Consider the following 26864-nt stretch of genomic DNA (forward strand, 5'->3'; position numbering starts at 1 on the left):
TGGGTTAAACCTCACCCAGCGTGAAGAAAGCGATCCTGTTAACTCACAGGACCGCAGTACCGCACTAGAGCGCGAGCAAGTGGTCAGCGGACTTAACCCCAGAAGGGATTGAAGCCCGATTAGACCCTTGCTGGCGTAACACCGCAACTGGGTGTGTAGAGAACCTTAGGACAAATATGTGCACAAGAGTGCGAGCGATGCCGCACTAACGGACGCCACTAACCACCCAGACTCGGGTATGGAAAGCGCAAGGCAAGCGCACGGCGCCGTACTGGCAGGCACAGCTATAGGACGCTGAGATGTGTGTATCGTGTAGATGGCAAGTCGGGCGCTAGATAGCTACCATCATCCGCGAACAGTCAACAACACTAGGGAGGGATATTTAGGAGCTTTCATCCTTCGACATACATCCATCTACACACACACATAATAACAAGACAATACTAGCGCATGGCCGTGCGGTCATGCGCAGTTTATATAGGAGCAGCACAGGAAGTGGCCACAGCACTTTTGCCCTTCTAGGACCTGCCAAGAGGACCAATGGAATGTGCTGCAGAGCCTGAGCACATGACCCTCGATCTCCAACGGGAGACCTTACGCTGGGCATGCTCAGTACATGCAGACAAGGACTTAGTCCCAGAGAAGTCCGCTCGCTGCTGACCAGTACTGACTTTAATGGCAGAGACTGGAGAAGCAGCACTAACTCTCTGAACAGAGTGAGAATGAGCAAGACGCTGGGACCGACGTCCTTGCTGAGCAGGCTCCACTGCGGCTGGACAAGAATGGGAGACCGCAGCGGAAGTGGCTCGAGATTCCCCCAGTGCAGAAGCGGGAACTCGACCCCTAACATTACCCCCCCTCCTAGGGCCCCCCCCTCCTTGGGCCTCGCTACGTTCAAAGGCAGCAATGAGCTGCGGAGCCCGAATGTGCTCCACAGGCTCCCAGGTTCTATCCTCTGGACCATGACCCTTCCAATCCACCAAATAAAATTTTTTGCCACGTACCACCTTGCTTCCCACAATAGCATTCACCTCAAATTCATCCGTGGATGAACCCGATGTCCCAGCAGATGACTCAGAAAACCGAGACAAGCGAACGGGCTTTAAGAGGGAAACGTGAAAGGTATCGGTGATACCAAGGCGTGGAGGAATGGCCAAACGGTAAACCACAGGGTTGACCTGTTCCAGAACTTTAAACGGGCCAATGTAGCGAGGAGCAAACTTAGTGGACTCAACTCGCAGCCTGATGTTACGGGCGGAGAGCCACACTAAGTCGCCGGGAGCAAAGACCGGAGCGGGGCGCCGGTGTGTATCAGCCGAAACCCTCATTCTCTCCTTGGAGGCCCGGATAGCATCCTGTGTGCGGTCCCAGATGTCACGTGCCTCCACCGCCCAGTCTGCCACCCTAGAATCGGTGGAGGACACGGGCATGGGCACAGGGACACGCGGATGCTGGCCGTAATTAAGGAGAAAAGGAGTTTGACCAGTGGAATCGGCTACGGCGTTGTTCAGGGCAAATTCCGCCCAAGGTAGCAAAGATGCCCAGTCATCCTGCCTAGCAGAGACGAAATGTCGCAAATATGTCACCAGAGTCTGGTTGGTTCTCTCCACCAACCCATTCGTCTCGGGATGGTAAGCAGAGGAGAGGTTTAACTCTATGCTGAGTAAACGGCAGAGCTCTCTCCAAAACCGAGATGCGAACTGGGGACCCCGATCGCTGACAATTTTATCAGGCATACCATGCAAACGGAAAACGTGTTTAACGAACAACACCGCCAAGGCCCGTGCTGAGGGTAACCGAGGAAGCGGCACCAAATGCACCATCTTAGAGAAATGGTCAGTGACAACCCAAATAATGGAGCAGCCACGCGACTTGGGTAGACCCACCACAAAGTCCATTCCGACCATCTCCCAGGGCCTGTCTGCCACCGGTAGAGGGTAAAGCAACCCAGCAGGCCGTTGCCGAGGAGACCGATTCTGGGCGCAAGAAACGCACGCCTGAATGTAGTCCCTGACATCTCGGGCCATATGCGGCCACCAGTATGTTCTCGCCAAAAGCTCTAATGTCCTCTTGGTCCCAAAATGCCCCCCCACTCTGGAGGAGTGAGCCCAAGAGAGAACCTCCGGTCGCAAGTTAGCTGGCACGAAAGTCTTGCCCGGGGGCACAGACTCTAGCGAAACCGGAGCTACAGTTCTCAGGCTCTCAGAAGGGACAATAAGCCGAGGCTCCTCCTCCTCCTCCTCAGATGACACTACGGAGCGGGAGAGAGCGTCGGCACGAACGTTCTTCTCCCCGGAGAGAAAATGGAGAGTAAAATGGAACCGGGAGAAGAACAGGGACCATCTAGCCTGGCGAGAATTCAGCCGCTGGGCCGTCTGTATATACACCAAGTTCTTGTGGTCAGTGAAGACTTGGAAGGGAAAGCGAGCTCCCTCCAAGAGGTGTCTCCACTCTGAAAAAGCCAACTTCATGGCTAGCAACTCCCTGTCCCCGATGGAATAATTCCTCTCCGCTGGTGTGAAGGTCTTGGAGAAGAAGAAGCAAGGATGCTTCCGACCTTGAGCATCCTTTTGGAAAAGGACTGCTCCAGCACCAACGGATGAGGCATCCACCTCCAAGATGAATGGTTTATCTACATCGGGGCGATGTAGGATGGGAGCGCTAGCGAAGTGTGACTTAATCGAGAGAAAGGCCTTGGAGACCTCCTCTGACCACAACTTGGGATTTGCTCCCTTCTTGGTGAGGGCGACCAAGGGAGCTACCAAAGTTGAGAAGTGTGGAATGAACTGGCGATAATAATTAATGAACCCCATAAAGCGCTGCACCGCTTTAAGAGAATGGGGTTCCTGCCAGTCCATTACAGCCTGTAGCTTGGCAGGATCCATAGCCAAACCCTGGGCAGAAATGATATATCCAAGGAAAGGCAAGGACTCCTGCTCAAACACACACTTCTCCAACTTAGCGTAGAGGGAGTTTGCCCGTAAGAGGTCGAAGACTTTGCGAACATCTCTCCGATGGGAGTCTATATCTGGAGAGTAGATGAGAATGTCATCCAGATAGACTACGACCGAGGTGGTGAGCATATCCCGAAAGATGTCGTTCACAAAGTCTTGGAAAACGGCTGGGGCATTACAGAGCCCAAAGGGCATCACTAGATATTCATAGTGCCCATCCCTGGTGTTAAAAGCCGTCTTCCATTCATCCCCCTCACGGATGCGAATCAGGTTGTAAGCACCCCGCAGATCTAACTTTGTAAATACCTTTGCTCCCCGTAGCCTATCAAAGAGCTCAGATATCAGGGGTAATGGGTACTTGTTCTTAACGGTAATGGCGTTAAGACCCCTGTAGTCGATGCATGGACGTAAGTCTCCAGTCTTCTTCTGTACGAAGAAGAACCCAGCCCCTGCCGGTGACACTGACTTCCTAATGAATCCTCTTGCCAGATTCTCCTGAATATACTGGGACATTGCCTCCGTCTCCGGGAGAGATAACGGGTAGACTCGACCCCGGGGAGGCTCAGCACCAGGCAAGAGGTCAATAGGACAGTCATAGGGGCGGTGAGGCGGAAGGGTCTCCGCAGCTCTTTTGGAGAACACGTCTGCATGGGACCAATAGTGCTTGGGGAGAGAGGAAAGATCTGCGGGTACCTGTGTAGTAGCAACCTGAACGCACTCCCTCTGACATCTACCCTCACAGGATTTACTCCATCCCAAAATTCTCCCAGAGGACCACTCAATATGAGGAGAATGGTAGCGAAGCCATGGCATCCCCAACAGGACCTCATCAATTCCCTCAGGAATGACTAATAGGGAGATTATCTCCTGATGTGATGGAGACACAGATAGGGTGAAAGGAATGGTTTGGTGGGTAATCTGTGAAGGTAGTGTTGACCCATTTACCACTCGAACGGTCACTGGCTGGGCGAGCATCACCAAGGGTATTGCGTGACGCTGGGCAAAGGCGGAGGACATAAAGTTACCCTCTGCCCCAGAGTCCAAGCATAGCTCGACCGTGAGAGTGGATGGGCCTATGGTAATTGTCCCCTTGAAGGACAACTTTGAGGCAAACGTCGCCGTGTCTAGTGTACCTCCTCCAACTGCCACTAGACGCTGACGTTTCCCCGACCGCTGAGGACTCTTGGAGGCAAGACGTCCTGACTGCTGGCAAACATGACGAACCTTATGTGCACGAGCGGACTGAGACTTGGATCCCGCTCGTGTCACCTCCAAGGTCTCATGTGACTCAGATGCCTGGACTGGAGATTTCAAAGGTTTGGCGAAGGTAGGAGCCAGCCGAAACCTCTGCCTACACTGGGCTCGTTCCAACCTCCGCTCGTTAAAACGGAGGTCTATACGAGTAGAAATAGATATTAACTCCTCCAGTGTGGCAGGAATCTCCCTAGTGGCCAGAGCATCCTTAACATGGTCAGCCAGGCCCCTCCAGAATATGGGGATAAGGGCTTTATCCGACCACTCCAGCTCGGAAGCTAAAGTACGGAATCGGACGGAAAAATGGCTGACCAAGGACTCACCCTGAGTAAATGCCAGTAGTTGGAGCGCTGTATCATGGGTGAGTTGAGGTCCTAGAAAGACCTTTTTCAGCGTGCCCAGAAACAACGGAGCACTCTGCACCACATGATCATCACGCTCCCACAGCGGCGTAGCCCACTCCAACGCCCTGCCCGACAACAGCGAGACAATAAATCCCACCTTAGCCCGCTCTGTAGGAAAAAGTGCAGCCAGGAGCTCGAGATGGATAGAGCACTGGCTCACGAATCCACGACAATGTTTGCTCTCTCCAGCAAACTTGTCAGGTAGTGGGAGACGGGATAAAGTCGGAGCAGGGGTGGCAGTGGACAAACTGGCTGCGGCTACACTTGCAGCCTGCACAGCTACAGCAGTGACATCCACAGCTGAGGTTGTACGCTCAAGAGCCGCCAACCTTCCCTCCAGCTGCTGGATGTACCGCTGTAAACGCTGGTCATCCGCCATTTTACTAGCCAGACCCTGGCGCTAGTATTCTGTTAGGACTGGCGGAACGCACCAAGACAGATGATAAAGGTGCGTTCGCAGTCCGGGGTCCACCGTGCAGGTGGAGACCTGCTGCTAGTAATTGGCAGACAATATGGCGGTACACTAAAGTATACACGCGTGGGTTAAACCTCACCCAGCGTGAAGAAAGCGATCCTGTTAACTCACAGGACCGCAGTACCGCACTAGAGCGCGAGCAAGTGGTCAGCGGACTTAACCCCAGAAGGGATTGAAGCCCGATTAGACCCTTGCTGGCGTAACACCGCAACTGGGTGTGTAGAGAACCTTAGGACAAATATGTGCACAAGAGTGCGAGCGATGCCGCACTAACGGACGCCACTAACCACCCAGACTCGGGTATGGAAAGCGCAAGGCAAGCGCACGGCGCCGTACTGGCAGGCACAGCTATAGGACGCTGAGATGTGTGTATCGTGTAGATGGCAAGTCGGGCGCTAGATAGCTACCATCATCCGCGAACAGTCAACAACACTAGGGAGGGATATTTAGGAGCTTTCATCCTTCGACATACATCCATCTACACACACACATAATAACAAGACAATACTAGCGCATGGCCGTGCGGTCATGCGCAGTTTATATAGGAGCAGCACAGGAAGTGGCCACAGCACTTTTGCCCTTCTAGGACCTGCCAAGAGGACCAATGGAATGTGCTGCAGAGCCTGAGCACATGACCCTCGATCTCCAACGGGAGACCTTACGCTGGGCATGCTCAGTACATGCAGACAAGGACTTAGTCCCAGAGAAGTCCGCTCGCTGCTGACCAGTACTGACTTTAATGGCAGAGACTGGAGAAGCAGCACTAACTCTCTGAACAGAGTGAGAATGAGCAAGACGCTGGGACCGACGTCCTTGCTGAGCAGGCTCCACTGCGGCTGGACAAGAATGGGAGACCGCAGCGGAAGTGGCTCGAGATTCCCCCAGTGCAGAAGCGGGAACTCGACCCCTAACACATGATACCATTTTAAAAACAGCACCCCTAAACATATTGAAAACTGCTGTCAGGTAGTTTATTAACCCTTCAGGTGCTTTACAGTAATTAATGCAAAGTGGTATGACAGAAATGAAAATGTGTATTTTTACCACCTAAATGTTGCTAACTTCTAAACAGATTACTACAGCCGTCAGACTCTAAGGCCGCTATTTGGTCATGAATTGCCATGGCAAACATCAGGATAACAAAATCATGATCTGAGGGCACCAATTGTGACAAAGAAGAAGCCCCCACCCTCTGTTAACCATTTATAATGATGTAGTCACTATTGACAGCAGCATCTAAGGGGTTAAACAGATTTAGATGGTGCAAATACTGATCGTGGCTGGTACAGCAAGTTGTCAGCTATAGTGTACAAACGACAGATGCTGGATTGTCATCTGTATGGGGAGGCTATTCTCTTATATCTCAGGTCAGTTAAAAGACGTATTGGCGGTCATTAAGGGGTTAATGGGGATAAATGTAAGGTCATGCACTTGGGTAGAAGTAATAAGATGTATAGCTATGTGCTTAATTCTAAAACTCTGGGCAAAACCGTCAATGAAAAAGACCTGGGTGTATGGGTGGATGACAAACTCACATTTAGTGGCCAGTGTCAGGCAGCTGCTACAAAGGCAAATAAAATAATGGGATGCATTAAAAGAGGCGTAGATGCTCATGAGGAGAGCATAATTTTACCTCTATACAAATCACTAGTTTGACTACACTTAGAATACTGTGTAAACATATTACCCAAACCCATACCCTCAAACTCGGGGCGGGCAACACTTTCCTAAATATATCAACATACTGACCAACAAAATCGGTTATTAAACCGTGCGCTGGATCAAAAAGTGTTTTTGCTTTTTTTTATAAAAAGTTATAACTTTATTGAAACATACATATTCATATATACATAAATTTTAAAACAGTACCTCTGAACCAAATAGATAAGAATAGCTGACAGGTAAGCGTTTTAAACAAATATTATTAAGCAGATCACTGATAATATAATAAGAGAATTTAAATAAGCTCTTATAGTTCTGGAAAAAATATGCCACTCTTACGTGGCACTATACTGTGCAAAAGGTATAGTCCCTTTGTATGCAACAAAGCATTGGCAATATACAAATAGATATAATTAATTTAGACCAAAATAGTCCAGACCGATATCAAAAATAACTACAGACACATCTGAAGTGATGCAGTGTTTCTATTGCCAAAATACTTAAACCATTTTTGGGCGCTGAAAAAACCATATATAAATATAGTGAGCTGGACTCTGCACCGCAAAAAGCCATTCAGCTAATGCTCCAATATATACGTACTATCAAGCCAGTACATGCCAGGTCATCTGACAACGTATCCTCACTATAAACAGATGTTGCTAGCCACATAAGAGGATGCATATAAAGTCACAATGCCAAATAAATCAGCCAAATGCATATTACCCCAGAACTTGGTGATGTTTGCTGACAGCCACGTGGCACGCTGCTCCTTGCCAGACCCCAGACCCCATAAGAGCTTATTTAAATTCTCTTATTATATTATCAGTGATCTGCTTAATAATATTTGTTTAAAACACTTACCTGTCAGCTATTCTTATCTATTTGGTTCAGAGGTACTGTTTTAAAATTTATGTATAAATGAATATGTATGTTTCAATAAAGTTATAACTTTTTATAAAAAAAAGCAAAAACACTTTTTGATCCAGCGCACGGTTTAATAACCAATTTTGTTGGTCAGTATGTTGATATATTTAGAATACTGTGCACAGTTCTAGTCTCCAGTGTATAAGAAAGACATAGCTGAACTAGAGCGGGTGCAGAGAAGAGCCACTGAGGTTATTAGGGGACTGGGGGGTCTGCAATACCAAGATAGATTATTACACTTGGGGTTTTATAGTTTGGAAAAACAAAGGCTAAGGGGTGATCTTATTTTATTGTATAAATATATGAGGGGACAGTACAAAGACCTTTCTGATGATCTTTTTAATCATAGACCATAGACAAGGGGGCATCCTCTACGTCTGGAGGAAAGAAGGTTTAAGCATGATAACAGATGTGGATTCTTTACTGTAAGAGCAGTGAGACTATGGAACTCTCTGCTGTATGATGTTGTAATGAGTAATTCATTACTTAAATTTAAGAGGGGATTGGATGCCTTTCTTGAAAAGTATAATGTTACAGGTTATATATACTAGATTCCTTGATTGGGCGTTGATCCAGGGAACTAGTCTGATTGCCGTTTGTGGAGTAGGGAAGGAATTTTTTTCCCCAATTTGGAGCTTAGTGTTTGCCACATGTGGCTTTTTTGCCTTCACCTGGATCAACATGTTAGGGCATGTTAGACTAGGCTATGGGTTGAACTAGATGGACTTAAAGTCTTCCTTCAACCTTAATAACTATGTTACTATTTTACTATAGGGACCATTTGTGGATTCACCTCTCCATGCACATCAATGTTTACACCCTAAACGGCTTGAACTTGAAGTGCAGATATGAGTTTATAGGTGTTACCATAGATGTGAATAGTGATTTGAGTCATTACCATGCCCTAATGATGACATTCACAACCTTACAGTTTTGGACAGGTGTGATGATGACATAGAAGCAGAGTTGCAGAAAGAAAAAGGAATGTAACTAAAGACAATGATAATTCTGACAATTATTTTTTTAACCATGGTTATGTAACACTTCTGATACCTGTCCCTATGTAATATCCAACTAGACAGTAGTGCATCAAGGTGGAATTTAACCATTATCTAGTTTAGCATTCCTATATTTTCTAAGCCTGAGAATCAAAGACATACATCCAACATAAAGACATGAGCCCGCCAGGATTCTCCCGTCTCTGCTGTGACACACCAGGTTATCTCCTGACTGCTGCTTGGATCCATTCAGATTATTCAAGGCCACACTCAAGGCTGTGCTGTTCAATATTTTATAAAGGTCTGCTGGAAGCCTTCTCCCATTAAGGGTCCAGAACAGATCATATGCCTTCAGGTTTAAGTCAGAGTCCACTAAGCAAGATGCGACTAGTGATGATCCTATCATTAACGTTGGGTCTTGAGGGGATATTGCAGCAGGATCTGTAGAAAAAAGGTGGATAAATTTGTTAATAAACAAACATAGGAATGGCTGTTAAAGGTGTTAAAGGAATTCCAGGGAACAAAGGACAGCATGCATTGGATTGCAGCAGATTTGCCAGTGTTTAGATTGTGTATGGGTAAGAACTTCTATATGTTGTTGTCTATCAGTTGTTTAGTTCTACATAGCTATAAGGAGACCATATCTGAAAATGTGGAAGAAGCAGTTCTGCTTCTAAAATAATAATGACCAGTAATTGTAGATTGTTAGATAACATCATTTAATGTCAACAAAATAAATGAAAACTACAGTTCACAGGGCATCACTACGACCCATGTAAAAAGCTGCTATCACTTGTGTTAATAGCAGATGAGTGCATATTGCATAGTGATATTTAAATGAAGCATTTCACATTGCTTACTACAAAATAATTAGCATCTTTGTATTAAATAATCCTTATAGGTCCATACTTTTGGAAATATTGCCCCAATTTGGCTAAAGCAAGCCATTTACTAATGTTTTCAGACATGTTTTCCAATTGATTGGTATGTGAAGGATAATGCTTTGAACAACATCTCCATAAATTAAAATTAAATCACCTATCAATCATTGCCTTGATTCGTTGCTTAGTCTGAACCTCCATTAACAAAGCTATCATTTTGCAGGAAATCTTAGCAAAAGACTTGACTAATCAATGACAAATGAAAAATAAAAAACTGCAAGCCAATTTTTTTACTGCCTTTGATTGTCATCTGTCATGTTTGTTTGTATCATGAAAAGTGTCAATAGATTTCAGAAAATGGTGTAAATCAGACAAAATCTTTAGTTTATGGCCATCTTAATGTTCTGCTCTTTCGTACTGATAACCTTGAAAATATAATGCACTCATATAATTTTTAATAAAAAGGGCTACATATATACATTTTAAATTAATATGTAACATATATGGGAATTCCGAAATTAAATTGTGAAGTCTTAGCCTTTGCGTCTATTGTTATGTGATTATTATATGTTTTGCTAGGAACATAAAATATAACTCTGCTTATTATTTACATGAACACAAATTAAACATTAATATTAGTTTGCTGTAAGAAATTAATAAAGACTATAACATAGACATTGACAAACTAAGAATTTACAGAAAAAAAAATGCATTTTATGTTTACAAGATGCCAAATTGATCTAAGAAACAGGGCCATATCACCAAAAAAAGAGTTAAAGGAGGGCCCTAAAGTTTACATCAAACTATGGCCAAACTATGGTATAGGCGCTTTATAGTACACTTTATATAAACCTTTTCAAGTATATAGTCAGTACAATGCAAAAGTTTTAGGCAGAAGTGAAAAAAAATCTGCAATGTAAGAATGTTTTCTAAAATACAAGTGGTAATAGTTCATTTTTTATCAAATTAAAAATGCAAAGAAACTGAAAAAAAGAGAAATCTGAATCAAATCTATATATTTAGTGTGATCATCACCCTTTGTCTTTGAAACAGCATCCATTCTTCCAGGTACCATTTGTATGTATTTCTGAAGAAGCTTCAGCAGGGAGTTTGTTCCAAACAACTTGGAGAACTAACCACAGAATGTGGATGCAGGCTTGCATAAATCTTTCTGTCGCTTTGATAAGGGCTCTGTGGGGGCAATATTATCATTTCCAGGACTCCTTGATCTTCTTTACATGGCAGATAGATCTTAATTATATTAGCTATATGTTTGGGGCAGTTCTGCTACAGAATACATTTGGAGCAAATCAGATACTTCCCCATATGTTAAGCATGATGCATAAATACTGTATCTGCCTGTATTTCTCAGCACTGATGACAGCATTAGTTCAGACAAAATCCCCAATTCTGTTTACAGAAATGAAGCTCCAAACGTGCAAGGAGCCTCCACCATGTATCATTGTTGCTCTCAGACACCCATTATTGTACCGCTCATCAGTCCTTCATAAAACAAACTGTTTTTATTTATGGTCAAATACTTCAAATTTTGACTCATCATCAGCAGCTGTCATTGCTCTGGTCACAATTCTTCAAGAAGACCACTTCTAGCCAGACTTCTCCAAGCAGTAGATGGTTGTAACTGAGTCCCACTGCTTGCTGACAATTCTGAGCTGATGTCACTGCTGGACATCTTCCAATTTTGAAGGGAATTATAGACACCAAAACGAATAAGGAAGGTGCCAATAACTGTGAGGAGTTAAGTTTTGGGGAAAAGGATGACTGCAGGTTTTTCCCAAAGTTAAAGAGGAGAGACAGGATTGGTTAAGGAAAAGGGAGCATTATGAGTGGTATATAAGATACAAGGGTGGGAAGAAACCCCCCTCTCTTCCTACTGAGCTTGAGGAGCGCCACCACCATCTCTCCATTTATTGGTACTGAGTTTTAGTTGTTTCGAATGTGTTTTTAAATTTGCCTCAGCTGAGCAGAAAAAATGTTGGCCCTAGAGTTTACATGCCTATTGCCTTGATCAGTAACTTGGCATGGTGGAATGTTTTTTGAAGTAGTGCCAATGATGATTTTATACTGATAATTTAAAGAATAAATCTGTGGCCACTTGTCTCACACAACATAATGGTGTTGCGTATTTATTTGTCTCTCACCCTTCCGTGCAGTATAAGTGTTGTCCTTTATTTGTGATTAGCAGGTTACAGACATTTTTCTGCGGCAGCTGGTGAGGAGAGGGATGCGGGGAGTGAACAACTGAACGACAGCCATTTCACGCACTTGCGCTTGTATGGGTCACACATGGACCCGTAGAAGCGCAAGTGCGTGAAACAGCTGTCATTCAGTCGTTCACTCCCCGCACCCCTCTCCTCACCAGCTGCTGCAGAAAACTGTCTGAAACTTGCTGATCCAAATAAAGGACAACACTTATACTGCACAAAAGGGTGAGTGCCACTTTTTCTTCTCTCATTTACTTCATAGACTTTCTAGTTTATAAGTTGTGCACCACCCATGTCAGTAGCTAGCCTCGAGACGTCCTGATCTTCTAAGGATCTATTATACCTATATATCTCTATGGAAAGTACAGCATTCAGTGCCGTTTATACCCATCTTTCTCTTCAAGCGCTTTATTTATTTGTCTGTTTAATGTGCTAAGTAAATCATCCTTAAGGTTTAATGGTAAGTGGAAGCAGTCATAAACATGATATGTCTTTCATCTGCTACACTAACTTTGCCTTGGCCAGCCACTGTGTCGACAGTACTCATTGTTGGCCATTTCTTGGTATCATCAATGTTGAGAAATACAGGCAGATACTTATTCATTATGCAATATAATCAGGAAGGTGTCTAATTGACTCTAAATTTATTCTGCAACAGGACAACGACTCCAAGCATACTGACAATGTCTTTAAAAACTATCAGCTGCATAAAGAAGGAAAAAAGTGTCGATCTGTCCCCTACAGTTCCCTGATCACAACATCATCAAGTCTGTTTAGGATTGCAGGAAGAGACAAAAGGATTTGCACAATCCTATATCCACAGATCTGTGGTTAGTTCTCCGAGATGTTCAGCACAATCTTCCTGCCAGTTTCTTTCAAAAACTGTGTGTACCTGTACCTAAAAGAATGGATGCTGTTTTGAAGGCAAATGATAGTCACCCAAATATTAATTTGATTTAGATTTCTCTGCTGTTCACTCACTTTGCATTTTGTTATTTAATAAAAATAAATTATTATCACTTCTATTTTTTAATGCATTTTAATTTTGCAGAATTTTACATTAGTTGTCTAAAACTTTTGCACAGTACTGTATATAAAAATTAATACCAAGCATAGCAAAGTATGTACTTAAAATAAAATTCAGGAATACGGAATGTACCCTTCATTGGGAAAACAGGCATAATGGTGTTAAAATGCAATGCACAACCACCTGTTCTGCAGATTTAAATGACACCCATGACAATTGAGACAGGAAAAGAATCTTGTACTTAATTATTTGTTGTTATCAGTTCTGTTTTACTAGCAGTTATTGGAACACCCAGGTTGAAAGACTTTATACGTTTTTTAACCATAAAGTAACTTTACTTTTCTGATTTACTATTAAATTTCCTTGTATCTGTATTTACAGCAAGTAAAACTATTGTATGTTCAAAAGTAAGATGTTCTTAATTGCCAAAATAATAGATATGTAAAACAAAATTTAATTTAGTGGTGAACATATAGATGGGGAATACTGTTTGTAAATCTAAAAAGATCGAGTTTTAGGGTGGTAGTTAACTGCTTTTGGACTGCCCATAGACTTTAAATGTCTTGTGGTCCCACTTCTACTATTCAGCTATGTTCTAAAATATCAGTGCATAGTAGCACAGCTACACGAGATTATGTAGCTGCGGGAATGGGGATTCGGTGTTCAGATGCAGCCAGAGTCCCCACAGAGAAGGCAAAGTTGGCATATTAGCATCTGCCTTCACTATCACTGTATAGTATAATTAGGGGAGAGCGGACCAGTGGAAGTTCAGGTTCTATTACCAGACCCGAACGTTAGTCCAAAGTTTGGTTCAGGTACCATTATAGTACCTGAACTTGAACCAGAACCCGAACACAATTGAAGAAATTGGGAACCCAAACTTTCAAAATGGAAAATTGTCTCTCTCTCTCCCTTTCTCTCTGCAGTGGCCTTCCCCCAGAATATTGCAACAGACTTTAGCACCGGACACTAACTGTCCAGTGCAAACGCTGAACCTTTAACCTCGGGTTCGCACATCTCTAACTTTAATATAATTATAATAAAATATAGCACATACTGCTATGCTGGCAATGTCAATAATCAAGCATAGAGAGAGGAAGAAGCCTATTTCACCTAAAATACTCATAACATATTGCATAGCTGTATCTTATTCAAAAATAAATGTTCCTAAACTGTATCCAGAATCCTTCAAGAATAATTTGATGTGTATTACTAAAAGAAATACAGTTCTTAACTGATGAATGTGGGGATGTGGTTCCAATGTGGTCATATTGTGGTTTCTCATGGAAATTGAACATAGTATAATGACCATAATGCAAGAGTAAAGTAAGCCAATTACTTTTCTTACATCAGAACTTTAAGTACTTTAACAATATCAATTAGTGCTGAATGAAGTTCAATGACAATCATAAAAAATAAATGCAAAAGCTAGAAATGAGTGGATCAAACTTCTGCAGATTGAATTTATGTCAACTTTCTTACAGATTTTCTGGTCCCCGTGAGTTCAAACAATTTGCATTTTAATTAAAAGAAAAAAATGCTTGGTGCCATTGCACTCATTGCTGAAGACAGCAGCAGCCAGAGAACAGGCTACTAGTGTCAGGTACGGACGCACAGGCAAAAAAAGGAGAAGAAAGCACTACCGTATAGCCTGCACACATCTTGAACTGACTGATGCATCATATACTTCAGTAACGACAGCTTAATAACATTTTTTTCCATTTTTCATGCACCACAAACGAGGAACATAATTTAATAACCTTCTGTCCTTTTTTTCTAAAAAAAATCCTGACGTCAAGACTTTGGGTGTCAGAGTAAGTGTGCTTTCTAGCTTCTTAAACAAACAAACTATATATATATTTAAAAAAAAAAGTATATATATATATATATATATATATATATACAGTACAGAGCAAATGTTTGGACACGCCTTCTCATTGAAAGATTTTTCTGTATTTTCATGACTATGAAATTTGTAAATTCACACTGAAGGCATCAAAACTATGAATTAACACATGTGGAATTATATACCATATTTTCCGGCATATAAGACGACTGGGCGTATAAGATGACCCAACTTTTCCAGTTAAAATATTAAATCTTCTTAAAAGTCGGGGGTCTTCTCATACGCCGTATGTCATCTTATAGGGCCGGTGACTAATGTGCCTTTTGGGGGGGGAGTGGTCGCGATGACAAAGAGGGGGCATCTCACAGGAAAGTGTGAGTGGAGTATCCCCCATTACCTCATTGTAGCTGCAGCGTGGGGTCTCTGTGCTGAAAGCGGCAGCGGCTGCTCCTCTTTGTGCCGCGTGGGTGCTGTGCTGTGGGGCGGTGGCTCCTCTTCGTGCAGTGTCGGGGCTCTGTGCTATGGGGAGGCGGCGGCGTATTTTAGTGCAGAGTCAGTCCGGTCTCTTCCGGCATTTCCTCAAAGCCCGGAGGCCCCGGCAGCTACATTGCTGCGATGCAGTGGCCTCTGGGAAAATGGCCACTGGGGGCGGTGCAGGCTCAGATTCAGATCTTGTCTCCCGAGATCTCGCTGACCCACAGCACAGAGCCCCGACACTGCACAGCACCCACGCGGCACAAAGAGGAGCAGCTCCCAGCACAGAGACCCCACGCTGCAGCTACAATGAGGTAATGGGGATACTCCTCTAACACTTTCCTGTAAGATGCCCCCTCTTTGTCATCGGGACCACTCCCCTCCACCCACCATATACACATTGGTGTCTGCAACCGGCGTACAAGACGACCCTCGACTTTTAAGAAGATTTTCAGGGGTTAAAAAGTTGTCTTACACGCCGGAAAATATGGTACTTAACAAAAAAGTGTGAAACAACTGAAAATATGTCTTATAGTCTAGGTTCTTCAAAGTAGCCACCTTTTGCTTTGCACACTCTTGGCATTCTCTTGATGAGCTTAAAGAGGTAGTCACCGGAAACGGTTTTCACTTCACAGGTGTGCCCTGTCAGGTTTAATAAGTGGGATTTCTTGCCTTATAAACGGGTTTGGGACCATCAGCTGTGTTGTGCAGAAGTCTGGTGGATACACAGCTGATAGTCCTACTGAATAGACTGTTAGAATTTGTATTATGGCAAGAAAAAAGCAGCTAAGTAAAGAAAAATGAGTGGCCATCATTACTTTAAGAAATGAAGGTCAGTCAGTCCGAAAATTGGGAAAACTTTAAAAGTGTCCCCAAGTGCAGTTGTAAACACCATCAAGCGCTACAAAGAAACTGGCTCACATGAGGACCGCCCAAGGAAAGGAAGTCCAAGAGTCACGTCTGCTTCTGAGGATACGTTTATCCAAGTCACGAGCCTCAGAAATCGCAGGTTAACAGCAGCTCAGGTTAGAGACCAGGTCAATGCCACACAGAGTTCTAGCAGCAGACACATCTCTACAACAACTGTTAAGAGGAGACTTTGTGCTGCAGGCCTTCATGGTAAAATAGCTGCTAGGAAACCACTGCTAAGGACAGGCAACAAGCAGAAGAGACTTGTTTGGGCTAAAGAACACAAGGAATGGACATTAGACCAGTGGAAATCTGTACTTTGGTCTGATGAGTCCAAAGGTGAGATCTTTGTTTCCAACACCGTGTCTTTGTGTGATGCAGAAAAGGTGAACGGATGGACTCCACATGCCTGGTTCCCATCGTGAAGCATGGAGGAGGAGTTGTGATGGTGTGAGGGTGCTTTGCTGGTGACACTGTTGGGGATTTATTCCAAATTGAAGGCATGCTGAACCAGCATGGCTACCACAGCATCTTGCAGCGGCATGCTATTGCATCCGGTTTGCGTTTAGTTGGACCATCATTTATTTTTCAACAGGACCATGACCCCAAACACACCTCCAGGCTGTGTAAGGGGTATTTGACCAAGAAGGAGAGTGATGGGGTGCTACACTAGATGACCTGGCAAGATGATGGTTTGGGGCAAGCTGGACCGCACAGAGTGAAGGCAAAAATGCCAACAAGTGCTAAGCATCTCTGGGAACTCCTTCAAGATTGTTGGAAGAACATTCCCGGTGACTACCTCTTGAAGCTCATCAAGAGAATGCCAAGAGTGTGCAAAGCAGTCATCAAAGCAAAAGGTGGCTACTTTGAAGAACCTAAAATATAAGACATATTTTCAGTTGTTTCACACTTTTTTGTTAAGTATATAATTCCACATTTGTTAATTCATAGTTTTGATGCCTTCAGTGTGAATGTACAATTTTCATAGTCATGAAAATACAGAAAAATCTTTAAATGAGAAGGTGTGTCCAAACTTTTGGTCTGTACTGTATATACATATATTGCATAGCTCAGGGACAATATTATTTGGAGGGAGAGAGTGCTTGTCTAGGCCCATGTGTGCACAGTTTAAAGGGAATCTGTCACCTAATGTTGGGCCTATAAACTGCGCCCACCGCCATCAGGGGCTTATGCACAGCATTCTGTAATTCTGTAGATAAGCCCCCGATGTAACTTGAAAGATAAGAAAAGCAAATTAGATTTATTCTCACCCAGGGGCGGGTCCGATGCGTTCCGGTCCAATGGATGACGCAGGTCGGGGTTCCGGCGCCTCCTATCTTCGTACGATGCTGTCCTCTTCTTTGCTTCCTGTCGCAGCTTATGTGCAGGCGTACTTTATCTGCTTCAAATTTTCAATTTATGAACTTTATCTGCCCTGTTGAGGGCAGAGCAAAGTACTGCAGTGCGCAGGTGAAAGGTCAGAGAGGCCCGGTGCCTGCGCACTGCAGTACTTTACGCTGCCCTCAATAGGGCAGATAAAGTACGCCTGTGCAGGAGCTGCAACAGGAAGCAAAGAAGAGGCTGCGCAGGAGTCGCAACAGGAAGCAAAGAAGAGGACATCATCATATGAAGATGGGAGGCGCCGGAACCAAACCTGCAACGCCGATTAGATCGGACCGCATCGGGACCACCCCTGGGTGAGTATAATCTAACTTGTTTTGCCTATTTTTCAGGTTACATCAGGGGCTTATCTACAGCATTACAGAATGCTGTAGATAAGCCCCTGATGGTGGTGGCCGCAGTTTATATGCCCAAAATTAGGTGACAGATTCCCTTTAATGAATCAGAGTCCTGTGATGTTGATACTGGTGCTGAAGCTGAACCATCATACTAACAGTTCTTCTAAGGACTAATCTTGCTGTTTCCTGTTTGTATCAGATACGTTCTGCATTTAGCCTAGGGAGGGACAGTTGCAGGAGCAGGGAGAGTGGCTGATCCTTAGTACCATTATATACTATTGCAACTTTTAACAACTATGGCACAATTATGACAACCACACCTACAAACAGTGATCTATATATTGTCTTTCATGATAGAAGTTAAATGTAAAAGTCCGTCTAAACTGCATGATGTGCAGCTTTAGATGATCAATGAAGAAGAACACAACATATTTTCTGATCAGTGGTTGTATAACCCCTTCACCAACGGGCAATTTTCATTTTGTTTTCCATTTTTATTTTTTTTCTCTCCTTCTTCCAAGACTTTTTTTTTTTTCAGCCATATAGCCATATGAGGGCTTGTTTATTCCGGAATGAGGTGTACTTTTGAATGACATCATTCTTTTTGCCACATAGTGTACTGGAAAAGTGTAAAAAACTTCCAAGTGCCGAAAAATTGGAAAAAAAAGTCCAATTCCACATTGGTCTTTTGTTTTGTTTTATTTGCTATGTTCAACATATGGTAAAACTGACCTGCTGTTTTCCGATTGGATTAATTTATTTTATATTTTGATAGATCGGACGTTTTTGAACGTGGGGATACCAAATATGTATAAGATTTTTTATTGCTTTATTTTGAGGCAAAAAAGTGGGGTTATTTGAACTTATGTTTTTTTTATTTTTTTTATTTTTTTTAAACTTTTTTTACTTTTTACTGTATTTACTGTATTTACTGGTCCCCTTAGGAGACTTGAAGCTGCGATTGTCCAATCAGTTTTCTTATAAATAACAGTGTTTAAGTGGCCGGTGTTCATAGTACAATTGTGATGACAGGCATGGGGGTCATCAGCAGACCCCCAGCCGTCAGGACAGCCTATTAGCGTGACGCGATCATGTGTTGGAGGTGACAAAAGGCAGAATCAATTATATGCTTTCTGTCTGTGCATGTTAAATGCTGCTGTCAGTGATTGGGGGTAGAATTTAATATTACGTCACCAGGATGTTCTCTTGCTGATTTCTAAACAGAAGCGGTAAGTTTTGTGCTTCAATGCATCTGTCAACTTGACTCTAGTAAAATACTCAATGGTGAATCATTTGGAGATTAAAGGGAGTCTGTCAGCACATAATGACTGTTCAAATCAAGTGAAGGTGTTTGATGCACCTTTCTCATGGCTTACCTTTTTAGTGCACTTCCCACCTACTTGTTTTCCTCCTTTTTGCTTCCGTTAAGTCAGTGGTATAATCTGGTATCACACATTTCCTTATGGCTAATATACATTTTAGCACACAGAGGGGCAAAGAGAAAAACACATTCTTCGATAAAGAAGGCATTGTAGTGGACCCAGTGCAATAACTCTTGATGCATTAACTAACTACAAGAATGTGGTCACTGTTGATTTAGTCAGCATGACATTGGCAGTGACACCCTGCTGCCATTGCAGAGCTTAAGAGAAGAAGCTGACCTGTCAACGTGATGTCATAGGATGCCGTAGAATTACTAGCAGAGTGGTCTATGACAGCTCTGAGTGAGCAGAGATTGGCGCCAGGCAGGTAGTTGGCAATCTACCTGTAGGTTCTTAACAAAGTATTTGATAAACCCTTTAATGAATCAGGAACTATATGAATGTAAAGTCTAAATATTTCTGTTATCTAGGTCTTTCCTTTTACTTCTGCACATGTATGGCATCAATTATAAAGCTTTACTTTTTGTAACTGTTCTCGGTTTGTTTACCTCACAAGTAGAGATTTCTATATCCGAGCTCTTACTTTGCATCTTTTTCCTTTTATTAAAAGTCCATATAGTTCAATAAATGGTCCACATTATTTTGCAGTTTAGCCTGCCATCTGTTGGTGTGAAGATATATTTGCATGCTCGAAAAATGCAATTTAGAGAATTATGAGTCTAATTTTCACAGAGCTTTTAATATATGTTAATTTCATCTTTGAAGATGAAAGCTACATGTGTAAGGGCTAATGCAGATATCCGAACACACTGCAATACATAGACTAGCCAAGGGACTCTTGACATGAGCTGGACAGCTTCATATAATTCTATAAAGCTGTCATGCTTAGGCCAGTTCATGCATTGTGGTCCGCGCTCGGACAGTGATGCACGGATGTCTGCATGAGCCCTTAAGGTACCTTCACACTGAACGAATGACAGCGACCAACGATCAGGCCCCTGCTGGGAGATCGTTGGTCGCTGCAGAAAGTCCAAGACTTTATTTCGTCGCTGGACTCCTTGCAGACATCGCTGAATCGGCGTGTGTGACTGATAACCAGGGTAAACATTGGGTTACTAAGCGCAGGGCCGCGCTTAGTAACCCGATGTTTACCCTGGTTACCAGCGTAAAAGTTAAAAAAACAAACACTACATACTTACATTCCGCTGTCTGTCCCCGGCGCTGTGCTTCCTGCACTGGATGTGAGTGCCGGTCAGCCGGAAAGCACAGCGGTGACGTCACCGCTCTGCTTTCCGGCCGCTGTGCTCACAGCCAGTGCAGAGGAAAGCACAGCGCCGGGGACAGACAGTGGAATGTAAGTATGTAGTGTTTGTTTTTTTTACTTTTACGATGGTAACCAGGGTAAACATCGGGTTACTAAGCGCGGCCCTGCGCGGCCCTGCGCTTAGTAACCCGATGTTTACTCTGGTTACCAGGGGACTTCGGGATCGTTGGTCGCTGGAGAGCTGTCTGTGTGACAGCTCTCCAGCGACCAAACAGCGACGCTGCAGCGATCGACATCGTTGTCGGTATCGCTGCAGCGTCGCTGAGTGTGAAGGTACCTTTACACTGTATTGATCTACTGTGATAACATCATTTTCTTTCCTCCAATAAGCAGGATGGCCATGTCAGCTTTCAAATTATAATAATAATGTAATAATTGTAAGATATTATAGGGTAAATAGTTATAGGATAATAACAATTGTGTACTGAAAAGTCCGCTTTCTCCATCCACCCAATGGCGTAAGTAGAGTACTATGAGTCCCATCATCAGCAGCATGTTGGCCAGATGGGTGTGACCTAGTGGCGTTGAAAGAGTCTGTGTTATCTGCCCTTAAAAACAATAATATGAATACAATATACAACTCTGACAGAAAACATGCCAATGAGATCATTTTCTATGTAATACTTCTAAATAATAGTCATTTAATTAACAAATATTAAACTGTTACTGAAAAAAAAATCCACTTTATCAAGTGCAATATTACCAATAATATCACTATACAAGGACAAAATAATGTCACTGCACCTTGGCAATAAAAAAATATAACTACCATCCTGTTGCTGAGCAAAGCTCACTATATGAAAACCAATGTACTAATAATGCCACATATAAGACACAAATACTACCACCTCATTACCAGATATTACCACTAAATAGTGACCAAATAATACCCCCATACTGACTTCTAATAAAAATCACACTACTAGCATTAATATTACCCCCATACAATTACCATATAGTGGAAGGTATCAGTATATATACAGTATAGTACAGGTAACTCCATTGACTTCTAGTATTTTTATGATTAGTATTTTAGTTTTAGCCTCCTGCTTTGTAGCACTGATATAATAGAAATATTCCCCTTAGTGGCCCCATATATTAACAATGTCCCCCAATGTAGCATTCATAAATCATTAATATCCCCTATGTGGATTCTATAAATGAACAATATTCCCCCATGTGGATCCCCAGAATGAATAACGTGCCCCCATGAGGCCCTCATAAATGTATAATGTCCCTCTATGTGGCCCCCATACATTAATTTTATCAACCTATCTGGCTCTGATAGATAAATAGTATCCTCTTATGTGGCCAGCATCTAGAAGTAATGCCCCCATTTTGCCTCTGCAGACTGCCCCCAAAATGCTGATGATACGATTTAAACAATAGAACAAAGGTCTCACCTTCTGCTCCGCAACCGGTCCCATGTCGAGCGACTTAAGGTACCTTCACACTCAGCAACTTTACAACGAGAACAACAACGATCTGTGACGTAGCAGCGTCCTGGATAGCGATCTCGTTGTGTTTGACATGCAGCAGCGATCTGAATCCCGCTGTGCCATCGCTGGTCGGAGCTAGAAGTCCAGAACTTTATTTGGTCGTCAGGTCGGCGTGTATCGTCATGTTTGACATCAAAAGCAACGATGCCAGCAACGTTTTACATGGAGCTAACAACCAGCTACAACGATAAGTGAGTCGCCGATACGTCACTGGATCGCTCCTGCATCGTTCTGGAGCTGCTGTGTTTGACGTCTCTACAGCGACCTAAACAGTGATGCTCCAGCGATCGGCTCGTTGTCTATATCGCTGCAGCGTCGCTGAGTGTGACAGTACCTTTAGTCTTCTTCTTTCGCCTGGCTTAGGCAGCACAATTCAGTGACATAATTGCGCTGCCTGCGATAAGACACAGCAGTGGTACTTTGACAGTGGTTCACTGCAACGCAATCGAATTCAGCTGAAGGTGTATCTGAGGATGCACATCCAGTAGAAAACAGTGCTCGCACCAGCTTGAAGCAGTACTTGTCATGGGCCATTTTACTTTCGCACCCCGGTATCCATGATCGCTAAAACTCTGCCCCACTTAAATGTATTCCTCAAAGTGGCTAACAGCTAACAAGATACATATCATGTAATAACACAGTGTGATGGGCATGCATATTGCTTGTATTGTTCCTTTTTGAATGTTATAAAATGAAATAATTTAAACATGAGGTACATAACTAGCGGCCAAGGTGTCACAATCGGTCATAAACATTTTTGACACGTCTAGTGGCTTCTCACATTTCACATATTTCAATATGCCATATATGTCTCGTAAAGGAATAATCCCTAATCCCCAAATGTTATTACTGCCTTTGATTTTGGTTAGTATGTCAATTTCATCCTCGGAGAAAAAAAGTTTGTGCACCCCTGTATTAGAGGCTCATTCAGATTAGCATGTTTTCTGTATGTGTGCTCTTTATGTGAGAATCAGACAACACATTGATAGGACGTAGTCCAAATGTAGTCAATTTGCTAATGCACATAAGCATTTTCCTCAAAAATCTATTCTTGTCCATTTTACAGACAAGAATAGTTCATGCAATAAAAGTCAGCTCCAGCATTCACTTAGATATAAAGCCAAGTATCTGCATATATTGATAACCAGAGGAGTATCCGAAAAATCTGTAGTTCATACACAACAAGAAAACATGCACTGAACTTCCTTAAGCAAAACTCGCGATTTGAGCATAACCCTTTATAACGTTTCTCCTGCTTATTAACGAAATTACACTGAAGAAAGGGAAGATAAGACATGAAGGTTAAAAGATGTTTACAGTAAACATTACAAACACTAAACTGATTAAGTCCATTTTTTAAGATGATCTTATTAATATGTGTAAATTCCAAAAAGTATTAAAAGAAAAGCAGATGCGGTTGTGGGAAAATGTGGTCATAAATCAGTAGGGCAGGAAGAATTATTTACAGTAAGAGTGGTTGATTTGCTATTGTATGAATTGATCTTTCAGTTAGAGCTACTGTAAGAGCGGAACTGTGAAATACTTTTTTTTCTCTGGCTTCATTGTAGCTCATCAGCACTTCTTCTGAAAATATATGAGAGAATTGTTATTTATGAATGTTTCTAACCTCAAGCCATAAATATAATTTGCAAAAGAGAGTAGACAATCTGTACTTTTTACTAGTCCGCCTCGTTTGGCATTTCAATTGCGTTTTGTGACCCTCTACAGGGCATCCCCAAATGTAGCTATCTTGGTGAACCAGAGAGATAGATTAACCCCTTCATGCCTCGGCCCTTTTTCATTTTTGCGTTTTCGTTTTTCTCTCCCCTCCTTCCTAGAGCCATAACTTTTTTATTTTTCCGTCAATATAGTCATGTGAGGGCTTTTTTTTGCGGGACGAGTTGTACTTTTGAACGACACCGTTGGTTTTACCAAGTCTTGCACTAGAAAACGGGAAAAAAATTCCAAGTGTGGTGAAATTGCAAAAAAAAGTGAAATCCCACACTTGTTTTTTGTTTGGCTTTTTTGCTAGGTTCACTAAATGCTAAAACTGACCTGTCACTATGATTCATAGTCATTACGAGTTCATAGACACCAAACATGTCTAGGTTATTTTTTATCTAAGTGGTGAAAAAAAATAAAATTTTTGCTAAAAAAAAAAAATTGCACCATTTTCCGATACCCATAGCATCTCCATATTTTGTGATCTGGGGTTAGGTGAGGGCTTATTTTTTGCATGCCAAGCTGACGTTTTTAATGATACCAATTTTGTGCAGATATGTTCTTTTGATTGTCCGTTGCATTTTAATGCAATGTTGTGGTGACCAAAAAACGTAATTCTGGCGTTTCTAATTTTTTTCTCGCTACGCTATTCAGCGATCAGGTTAATGGTTTTCTTTTATTGATAGATCGGGCGATTCAGAACGCGGTGATACCAAATATGTGTAGGTTTGATTTTTTTAATTGTTATAACCAAGTGAAAGGAAGGAGACATAATTTGATTTTTGTTATGTGTCCCTTTAGTTTTACATAGCCCATTGAAGTATGGTCTGTTACGCTGGGTTAAGGTGAAATAACCAACTGCTAGCCAGCAAGAGCAGTGTGTCGGTCACACTTGGCACTAGCCGTCTCACTGCCGCACACCGTTGAGAGCCGGATATACGCTGCACCCGCCTACCAGTCCTGGCAAGGGGGAACTTTAGCAGAGCCCTTCCCAGGTGGAGAGCAGCATGGTGGCATGGTAACGGACACACAAACAGCAGACAGGGCAAACACACCATAACCAAGAAACCGCATGCAACTGCATGAACTAAGGTGAACAGTGATAAACCAAGCACAGGCACCAAAGCATAAACCTCCTCAGAAGCACAACAACACTGACATAGACCACCCACCAGAATGGAGAATAATCAGCAACAAGAGGAGGAAATGGCAGATTAAACCTGCCTCCCAGCAGTCACCTGACACGCCGGGGCAATGCCCAATCTCCACCCCCAGACCACAGAAATACTGAAGAAGGTGAAAGAAGACTGGAGGGAACCTCCTACCATCTGACTGCCCAGCAGGTATGTCTTCCCGCACCTGCTTGAAGCAACTAACATCAGGGGATCCTGCACAGTATAATCACTGGGAGCAGCGGTGCCCCACCTCTCAGTGATGTTAGGAGTGTATCTCCTAGAATGCGACACCTGGATTGAGCAAGCACCCCTGCAAGCTCTGCCCCTCCAGAGGTGACAACCTACCCTCCATGGCCAGCGAAGGGCGATGGGTGACCCACCGGAAATTCAGAGCCCACCAAGAATTGCGAGGTGCTGGCTCAAGTATGGAGATACCATTCCTGACATTAGTAACATAGTAACATAGTTAGTAAGGCCGAAAAAAGACATTTGTCCATCCAGTTCAGCCTATATTCCATCATAATAAATCCCCAGATCTACGTCCTTCTACAGAACCTATTAATTGTATGTTACAATATTGTTCTGCTCCAGGAAAACATCCAGGCCTCTCTTGAACCCCTCGACTGAGTTCGCCATCACCACCTCCTCAGGCAAACAATTCCAGATTCTCACTGCCCTAACAGTAAAGAATCCTCTTCTATGTTGGTGGAAAAACCTTTTCTCCTCCAGACGCAAAGAATGCCCCCTTGTGCCCATCACCTTCCTGTGGGACTGTAACAAAATCAAATAAAGTTAGCATTTTCTTCATATTAGTGAAAATCAAATGTGAAAGTATCCTTACAGGGCAGTATAATGAGATGCAAATTAACATTTTTTTCAATAAGTCACCTTATTCCAGATGCCATATAAAAAGATGTCAGATCGAAATCTTTTCTTTGTATTTGTAATGTCAAAATCTGTTAAAAGCTTCAGAGTGCTTCATTTTGCAACACAAGGTCACAGTTAGGAATAAAATAGTCATGTCAAAAAATTGCCCTATATGGAGCGCAATTTCATTTGGCAAATGACCAAAGTGTCCTTCAATATAAGGTATCTACATATTCCTCCTTCCACATGTTTATTTTCTTCTGCTGATATTAAAACTCTCATTCTCTGCCAGAAATTCAGTATTGTGAAGTTAAAATCATAGGGAAAGAAATGTTGAACTTGATGGACCTATATAACTATGCAACTATGTAAGAAGAACACATGATAAAACAGCCCACTACAATCTGCTTTGATAATAGAGTGGGATTATCACAAACTTCTCAGCATGCAAATTATTTCAACTTTTAAAATAGCTAAGCATGCCAGATCAATTTTATGGAAACAGATGCATCTAAACTACGCAGGTTTATTATATATATGGGGATAAGTATTTGATACACTGCTGATTTTCCAATTTTTCCTACCTACAAAGAATGGAGAGGTCTGTCATTTTTATCATAGGTACACTTCCACTGTGAATCAAATTAAAAAGAAAATCATATTGTATGATTTTTAAATAATTAAATTGCATTTTATCGCATGAAATAAGTATTTGATCACCTACCAACAAGCAAAAATTCTGGCTCTCACAGATCTGTTAGTTTTTCACGTTAATGACCGGGCCAATTTTTACAATTCTGGCCACTGTCTCTTTATGAGGTTATAACTCTGGAACATTGCGCACATCTGGGAAGGAGTGTCATTTGACTTTTTGAATGCAAAATTTGCTGGAACAATTGTCAGATGCTATGTCGCATTTGGAGAGCCTCTGATAAGCCTAAACAGTTAAAATCCCCTACAAGAAACATTATTTTGGAAACTAGACCCAACAGGGAACTGATCTAGATGTGTGGTGAGCACATTGAACCCTAAGGTGCTTCACAAAAGTTTATAACGTTGAGCCGTAAAAATAAAAAAATTAAAAAAATTACCCACAAATGTTTTTAGCACAAAATATTGCATT

The 26864-nt window shown here is 42.6% G+C and overlaps 1 protein-coding gene across 5 annotated transcripts in view; it reads right to left on the reverse strand.

The window, feature by feature from the left end:
• CRLF1 (cytokine receptor like factor 1) overlaps positions 1-26864 on the reverse strand; it is a 252038-nt gene that overhangs the window by 121990 nt on the left and 103184 nt on the right. For all 5 annotated transcript variants that reach the window (XM_069740508.1, XM_069740494.1, XM_069740502.1 and 2 more), the window contains exon 2: positions 8834-9112. In XM_069740508.1, coding sequence (XP_069596609.1) covers positions 8834-9112 — 279 coding nt within the window. The remainder of the gene's footprint in view (positions 1-8833; positions 9113-26864) is intronic.

This window comes from Ranitomeya imitator, chromosome 1, assembly GCF_032444005.1.
Source record: "Ranitomeya imitator isolate aRanImi1 chromosome 1, aRanImi1.pri, whole genome shotgun sequence".
Taxonomy (NCBI): Eukaryota; Metazoa; Chordata; class Amphibia; order Anura; family Dendrobatidae; genus Ranitomeya; species Ranitomeya imitator.